Below are 8635 nucleotides of genomic sequence, written 5' to 3'. Positions count from 1 at the left end.
TGTAATGCCCTCTAGAATGCTTATTGTCTTTGCAAATTTCTTTCTTTTGTTGTGCATAACATTGCACTCCTTTGGGTCTTTGATAACTAAGCCGATCATCTCTCCTTGTAGTTCAACATCGACTTTGTTGTTGTTGGTAGTATTCCTTGTTCTAGTACTTCTTAGGTTGAGCCCTATTTGTTGTTTTTTTTTCTTTTTCTTTGTCTTTTTGAGCTTTGTCCCACCTTGTTGTTCTTTCTTGTTGCTGTGTATCCTGGCGATCTTGTGTAGAGTCTTGTTCTTCCATATTCACATTCTTGTAGATTGTGGTATCCATTAGACCATCCTCTGTTCTTCTTGTAGGAGATTGAAGGAATTGTTGACCTCTGTTCTGTTGTTTCCCTTGTTTGTTCTTTGATCTGCTACCTTCTCATTGTTGTTGTTCTTATTTTGTTGTTGGCCCATCGATGTCCCATTGTTGTTCATCCCTTTTCCTCTTTTTCTGTCCACATCTTGCCATTTGCTATTTTGAATGTTCTGGTTGTACATTCTTCCTTCCTGAGGTAAAGTACTTTTAGGCTCCATCTGTTATATATTCTTTCTTTGTTCTTGGTTGTTGCCGTGGTCTACTTTTCATTGTTTTGCTGAATGATATGTGTTACATTATCATCTTTCTCAGCCATCATAGTTTGCCCTCCTTCTTGTAGTTTTTCATGTTGTACAACCCTACATTTTTCTAAAGACTGACCTTGAACTTTGTAGTGTGAGCAATAGGTGGGCATAGTTTCATACTCGTTCTTTTGGTCAAATGTTTCCATTTTGCCAAACTGATTCCTAACCTCCACTCTTACCATATGAAGTAAAGGTTTTGTTAGATCAATTTGAACTCTTAGCTTGGCAGTTGTGGGCCTAGATTTCGTGGTTGTGTCCTTGTCCATCACCAAAGGTATACCTATTGGGCTAACAATCCGACACAGAGCATCCCATTCATAATAGTGCCACGGTAAATCTGGAAGGTTAATCCAAATTGGAGCTAGGGACGATTCAGACCCATGCTTAAAATTTGTGGTCCATTTGATAATTTTCATATTGATCCCTCCAGCTAGGGGAATGAATTCTCTAGAGTATATATTGTTAAAATCGTCTTCATTTTCAACATCAATGAAAACATGGTATCTATCCTTAGCTCCAATTTTTACCTCTCCTTTTGTATTAATTGTTCTAGCAAATTCAGCTCGACTTCTATCGATTGAAGGTCTGCTATTTAGGAACTTACCTACAATGGTCCATCGACATGTCTCTGCTAAAAGTTCGTGCTCTTCGTTGGTGAAAACTATCACAACTTTTCGATCTATCAGTTCATGCTTTCTGGGGGGTAGTCTCACTTTCAATTTTGCTCTATTCCCAACCTTGAACCCTAGCGCATCTGCATAAGAGTCCGTTTGGTTTTGATTTGAGTTATCATCTACTTCTATGGCTTTTCTTTGCAGCGGTGAAAATTTTTGGATGTTGGAGATTTGGTTGTTAGGTATTAGATCTGGTAGTTCAGGGGATTTGGGGATCTGGGAGGAGCTTGAGGGCCTCTGGTGTTGTCCATGGTAGTCACCAGAGCTAGTTGGAACTAGCCATTACCGGCTCCAGGTGACCGTTTGTTGCGGAGAGTTCGAGTTTAGCTTTTTTGTACGGAGAGAGAAATGTTTTGATGACAACTTGTTTTACCACTTAGGCATTTAAGAGGTATAGTCTTTACACAACAATTGATAGGAGCTGATGAAGAAAAATAGAACAATTAAATAAATTTTATTTTATTTCCCTATTTGAAGGTTAATTTATTTTGATATTACAACATGGCCTACTCTGTAGGCACTTAACAATTGGAGAAGAATTTTTTGTATAATCAGTCTTTTACTAGTTCTACGGATTTTGTATGACAAATCCTAAGAGTATATTTCCCAGTCTGAACAAATATGTACTTTCTAGTTGTTTATTCTGAGTTTCCTTTCTTCTGAAAGCAACTGAGCAAAACGGAGTATAGCAGCTTCGTTAGTACCCTCCGCAACAACTGGTTCGTATCGGCCTGTTTCTAAGTTGACCCTTGACACTGGCTTCTTCAATAGATCATTACCAATTTGTACAAGTCTCTCCATGTTTTCTACGGTTGCAATATCCATAGATGCAGCCTCTCCAGTCAAATTATCGTCCTGTACCATTCAAACTCAAATAATCAACAAAATGAATGCACGTTTCAATAGAAACAAAAAAGTTAAGGTGAATTATTATTTTCATCAGCTTAAACTTTAATGGGAAAAGTTACCAATAGTTTTGCCGGTGAAGTAGATGTATTTGGTGGTAGAGGCGACCCAAAACTTAACTTTGATGGGTTCAACGTTTATGTGTTTACCATTGAATTCCTCACATTATTAGTATTATGATTTCAAATTTTAGTATTTCTTTAAATCTTAGTAATTTTCTCATATATATATCTATACAACGTATCCAAAATAAAGGATTTAGTTGAACCGCATTGTTTATATACTCAATTTGTCTCTTTCAAGTGGCATAAGTCTAGGTACACGACAAACTAACTTAGACACCACTATAATAATAATAATAATAAATAATTATAATGATAATAACAATCAAGAAAGGGATGTATAAACGTCCATGGATAGTAGGAATAGACTTTTCTTTCGTGTTGAATTGTCACATACTAAGAAAAGTCAAGTCATTGTTACCTGAATCCTGATGTAGTTCTTCTCACTGCCAAGAGTCTGAAACATGGTGGAAACGTGAATGTCTACCATATCAGCACTAGCATCAGCATAAACATCTATCAATGGGGTGGCACCATTGTTGTAGATCCAACCTAGCATTCCCCACCTAGAAGCCATTGTAGCATTGTACTTCTCTTCGTGCTTTCCTGTACCCGTGCCCAATGACAGAACCAACATTTTGTTGCAGTCCATTTTTTCCATATTCTCGTACTGAAAGGTGCCCGTCATAATTTGTTTTGAAATGTGTGTTATTGCCATCAGAGTCTACGAAAGAGTAAAGAAGATGGATGTCAATACTGATATTTCATAAATACGTAAGATATAAAGTTTAACGCACTGATAATATAAGTAAGTAGAAAATAAAGAAAATGGCTCGCTATATTAATGCACTAATAACAAACAAGTGGGATCTGGGGAGGGTAGTATATACGCAATCCTTACCCCTAACTTGTGAATATAGAGAGGCTGTTTCTAGAAGCCCTCTGCTCAATAAAGCAAAATCACAACACTAATAAGCTAAAACTAATTACAATTGCTTATATTAGAATTAAATTAATCTTAAGATATACAATTGCTTATATTAGAAAGGCTACTCACTGGATTATTTGCAGCTACACCTCCATCGATAAGATCAAATGTACGTATTTTCCCTTCAGCATCCTTGGTCTCAAAATAGTGTACTGGGAAATAAGTAGGTGCGGCCGAGGTACTAAGACAAATGTCTGACAATTGAGCATTCTTAGATATATTTGCTTTTGCCTATAAACAAAATTGAATAAATTATATAGGATATCCCATCATTTTCATTAAGCAAAAAAATATAGTAATAATTAAAAGAATATTGTTAGGTAAAGAGTAGAAACTTACATCAGCGGTACTGAATATAATTGGTTGAAGGCGTTTGATATCAAAAGTTGGTATGATAGTATTAGTCAACGTCTGGTTCATAGTAAGATTGCCTAATATTGAATTAATCATTGATCTCAAGTATTTGCCATCATATTTTGGCCCCCCAAACAAATTTGTGACTCTCCTCACAAAGCTGTTACGTCTGAAAAATTCATAATTAAACATTTTCCTTCAGTATTAAGCAAAAGAGAAAAAGAAAGAACTCTGAGTCACTATATTTACTGTTTTAACCTGCTTTGAGGAAAAATTTGAGGGCCGTGCTCCATGTAGAAATTGGAAATGTCTTTTGCTTGATATAAGGGGCGGTTGTCTTTGTTAGGAGCAGTAAGCATAGTGGTTATTAATCCACCTGTGCTTGTTCCTGCTACCACATCAAAATAATCTGCAAGTCTTGCGTTTGATCCATCCAACTCCTAGTTAAGCATATACAGATATAGTTTATGAGAAGGATATAAGAAGAAAGTAATAAAACGACTTCTTCTGTTTAAGTTATATGGCATTTTTTCTTTATTAGTCTGTTTAAAAAAAGGTCGACATTTTTTCTTTATTCTAAAGACTTGTCTTTAAGTTGAAACTTCTTATTTTAACTTGTTATAACTATTGAAATGTCTTGACATGTCATAAGTTCTAACTAAAGTGTATTTTTGGTACGTGTGAAACGTCTTTCTTTCTTCTTAAAAATTAGTGTACATTTAATAACATCTTATAAAATAAAACCGATAATAGAAGCATGGTCAGTGTTCAAGAATTTAATCTATAACACGGTGGAAACGCCCAAGTTAAAAAATTTATCTTGAACTAGTTGGGGCTTACTATATATGGGTGTGGCACTCGAAAAACGTTTTGAGTCAGAGATATATTCTCTCCTCAATGCCTTTCTTCAGCAATATGGATTCGGGTTATTAACACACAAATCCATTCAAGGCTGGATGGAAAGTCCATAACAGTGTTTCAACAACAGAGTAAAATATATAGTAGATGATGATTGATAAGTACCTGAAGTTTGGATTCAAGGAAGGCAAGAACGGTGCCAGGAATAATGCCTCTAATTCCACCTCCATCAACGCTCAAAATTGTTACCATCTTTCCTTTGGTAGCAGCAAAAGCCATCGGAGGTTGTAAAACTAATACTAACAAAGTCATTGCTGCAGCTAGAAGAGCCATTCTCCCCATGTTTAGTTATCTAATAAAATGTTTACCGTGTATATATATATATATATATATATATATATATATATATCTGGTATGTGAAAGACAGAGGGAGAATGGTGTATATAGGTGTTAAAAGAAAGCAAACTTAGTGATTTGGTCTTTTTGTAGGTGGGAAGTATTTATAATCGCCCATTGCCTCTCTTGGCTGCTCAATATTTGACACTGACTTTATCAAAGTCTCTTGTCCCGAATTTGAATGACTTTTTGTGGGAATTCACATAATGTGTCTTATAACGCTTATCTCTTGTTTGAACTTTTGGGGAATTTTCAAATGTGTAATTTCATCGTCGTTTATGTCGTTGTTTTTACTTTTACTAAAGCTTTCATATTATTCCAACGGGACACGTGGGCACATGAATTTTGAAACTAATGCTTGGAACAATAAAACTGAACCAATAGGAAGAAATATTATACTTTTCTGGCCTATTTATTCCAAGAACTTATATTGGAAGAGTAATGACCCTATTGACTCATTTTCTTATTAGGCTAAAATGTTTCTTATTTTTCAGCATATTATGAAAATCTTGCAAAACGATAGTTGACTTTATTATGAGAATTATTTTATCTTCTTCACCAATATGGTGTGATTTTATCATGGGGCAAAAGCTATGATATAAGTATTTAAAGAGTCTCAAATAAGCATATTAACTAAATTAGCAAGCTGAAATCACCAAAGTCCTGTTTAGCTTAACATATGCTTATGTTGGAAAAGTTCTATATTGTTTAATCCAGTGATTTCCAATAGTATCAAACAGTATTGTTTGTACTGTTCATGACGATTTTTTTCTTTTGCAATTTAAAAAATGTAGACCATTTGTCGATTTGTGCATGTCATCCTTGAGCAGTAAGGGCCATGCTAATTTTCTTTGTATCATTCCAATTTTATTGGATGACTCCGAAGGAACCTGTTCATGATGAACTTAAGGTTGTTAAACGAGTCTCTTCTGGAAAGTTAGTTGGAATACTCATATCCCACTTACTTCCTTTACTTTGTGAATCTTCAACGTATTTTAATACTATGGAATAAATTTCGGATTAATTATTATATCCATCTTAAAATATAGCGAGCATGGTCGCCCATGAGCTATTTAATATAAATTCAATTTGACTCCATTAACTTTCCTGGTCGTAGTACAACTGCCAATTGGTCTTATTTTTTTAATTCATTCCACGCGGCAAACAATAAGAAAGAGGGTTTAGAAAGTTCCAAACAAGTGCTAGCTAGCCCTCCAAACTTGAACTTTACAGCATCAAAAAAGATAATCTCTGTGTGAAACGAAGGAATATAGCACTTGAAATATGAAAGGACCCAAGAATTTTCATTCACAAATCATACTAATAACTAATTGACCTTGCGCTTTGACTACTAACAATTGCCAAATGACAATGCATAAACGTCACTGGCATGAACATAAAGCATTTCCCTTTTTCTTTGTCCAAGAAGAAAAAAGCTTTTCCTTTTTTCCTCTTTTACCTAACGTTATGCATATGGAATTTTGTAGACGGTATACGGTTAAGATCGAATGCCTTCAATCTATACACTAAGGAAGTCGTCCGAAGTCCGAGTCCGGGTAAGGCCAGGTTCGAGCTCGAGGGATCAGTCCCGAGAATCATATGCCCCCGATGTAGGAGTTTGAAATCTAAATGTTGGCTTTTCGGACTCAAAATACATTTCTACTGCTAAAAAAAAAGTTACATTTCTATATATAATGCGGTATTACACCGCGCTATACTTTAACGGTGTTTCTGCCGTTAAAGTATAGCGCGGTGTAATACCGCGTTATATATAGCGCGGTATAATACAACGTCTTCATTAAAAAGCCCTTCTTCTTCTCACGACAGAAACATCCGAGTGGACCCCACCCGTCACACAAAAAGATAAGATTGTAGGTCCCACATCCAACCCAAGCCTTTTATTGTTGTGGTTTCCTCGTTTCGGGCTCAAAATTTTAATTTATCGACTTTTCTAAAAACATAAATCGAGGTATTTCGATTTAGTATATGTCGAAACTCGTATAATAATGCATATTAGTTGTCTTGAATGTGTTTCCATGTTGTTTTGTGTTTTATTTGCGATTAAACTAGTATGCTATTTTATCCGGATTAAGATATTAGTGTTTTAAAAAAATATTTAAAAGTTGAGAAATCATTTTTTTTGTTAATAAGAATGTTCATAAATTTCTTTTACTGTTTTATTTGTAATTTCGTGAATGTTATAGTATTAAAATATATTTGTTGTTTTTATTTGGTTTAGATTATTTATTTGCTTAAAGACTAGTGCCCTTTTAGCGTAGTAAAATATAGAGCCTTTTAGCGTAGTAAAATGTAGAGCCTTTTAGCGTAGAATCCCTGTAGTTTAAGTATCTACTATATTGATAGATCATACAGAAACTCTGTCCAATTACAATTTACAAAATTAATTTTTAATTTATAAAACAAAAAACACAAAATTATGAAAATATTAAAATTGACACACATAAGAATTCTGGATAGCTTGGTGCTACAGGGCCTCAAATATCGAGCCTGGAACCCATAGATATATACGCTGTCCAATTAAAAATTAATTATTCAATTTATAAATCAAACACACAAAATTATGAAAAAAAATGAAATTGACACACATAAGAATTCAGGATAGCTTGGTGCTACTGGGCCTCAAGTATCGAGCCTGGAACACGTAGATATATGCTCTGTCCAATTAAAAATTAATTATTTAATTTATAAATCAAACACACAAAATTATGAAAAAAATTAAAATTGACACACATAAGAATTCAGGATAGCTTGGTGCTACTGGGCCTCAAATATCGAGCCTGGAACCCATAGATATATACTCTGTCCAATTAAAAATTAATTATTTAATTTACAAAACAAATACAACTAATATTGTTTAATTTACAGTAGACGACATGGACGTGCCGCCTGTGCATCCTGGACCTTTCTCCGATGAGCTATTAGTGTTACAGGGCGATCATAGGTCCGCCTACGTATGGGAGGGAGAGCTACTGGACCAGACTCTCCGCGCCAGGAGAGTGGACGACTTGTGGGACTTTATGAGGGACAGGCTTTTCCATCCCCGTGTAGTCCAGCGCCTGAGGGATACTGGCTTCTATAGGATTTTTGAGATTGGGTGCTGCAGCTCGACTGGTCTCTGATCACGACCTCGATAGAGCGGTGGCGATCGAATAGGCACACTTTCCACCTGCCCATTGGCGAGGCCACCATCACGCTGCAGGATGTTGAGGTTTTATATGGGTTGCCTGCTGATGGGCTGGCCGTTGCACTGCCTCAGGGTATGAGATATATGTCGCGTGCCCAGTATTTGGACTTGCTGCAGCAGCTCACTGGTTTCAGGCCACAGGATGAGACTGCACATTCAGGGGCTAGTCGCATGGGTTTGACAGCTATTAGACAACATTTGGAGATATTGCACCCTGACATCACCGACGAGACAGATGATCTACATATTCACCGGTACACGAGGTTGGTGCTGCTCCTTCTTTTTGGGGGGGGTCTTGCTACCGAACACTTCAGGAAATCTAGTGAGTTTGCGATTTCTACATCATCTTCAGCTGCTAGATGCTTTACCCCAGTACAACTGGGGTGCTGCTGTTCTCGCTTACATGTACATGCATATGTGCCGGGCGAGCATGGGCACCCAGAGCGACGTATGTGGTTTTCTGCCGCTTCTACAGGTAACAACATATTCGAATACTCTGTTCATTACTTCCAATTCTATCTAGTCAAATTTATCTTAACCT

At 36.1% G+C, this 8635-nt stretch overlaps 1 protein-coding gene across 1 annotated transcript; it reads right to left on the bottom strand.

Annotated features, from left to right (window-relative positions):
• LOC109225465 (patatin-like protein 3) lies at window positions 1761-4964 on the bottom strand. Its single transcript, XM_019390134.1, has 6 exons — window positions 4659-4964; window positions 3894-4075; window positions 3621-3804; window positions 3351-3512; window positions 2715-3017; window positions 1761-2180 (listed from the first exon to the last, which is right to left on the bottom strand). Exons 1-6 carry the CDS (start codon window positions 4833-4835, stop codon window positions 1956-1958), a joined length of 1233 nt encoding a protein of 410 aa, XP_019245679.1. The 5' UTR covers window positions 4836-4964; the 3' UTR covers window positions 1761-1955.

Source organism: Nicotiana attenuata, chromosome 5, assembly GCF_001879085.1.
Source record: "Nicotiana attenuata strain UT chromosome 5, NIATTr2, whole genome shotgun sequence".
In the NCBI taxonomy this organism is placed as follows: Eukaryota; Viridiplantae; Streptophyta; class Magnoliopsida; order Solanales; family Solanaceae; genus Nicotiana; species Nicotiana attenuata.
The sequence above is the reverse complement of the archived record's forward strand: the minus strand, read 5'-3'. Positions and strand labels throughout refer to the sequence as shown.

Coding starts and splice junctions, on each gene's coding strand:
- LOC109225465 (XM_019390134.1), bottom strand. CDS start 4,835: ATGGGGAGAATGGCTCTTCTAGCTGCAGCAATGACTTTGTTAGTATTA. Junction 4,076..4,658: donor TCCTTGAATCCAAACTTCAG/GTACTTATCAAT, acceptor ATGCTTAACTAG/GAGTTGGATGGATCAAACGC. Junction 3,513..3,620: donor TTATATTCAGTACCGCTGAT/GTAAGTTTCTAC, acceptor TTTTGTTTATAG/GCAAAAGCAAATATATCTAA.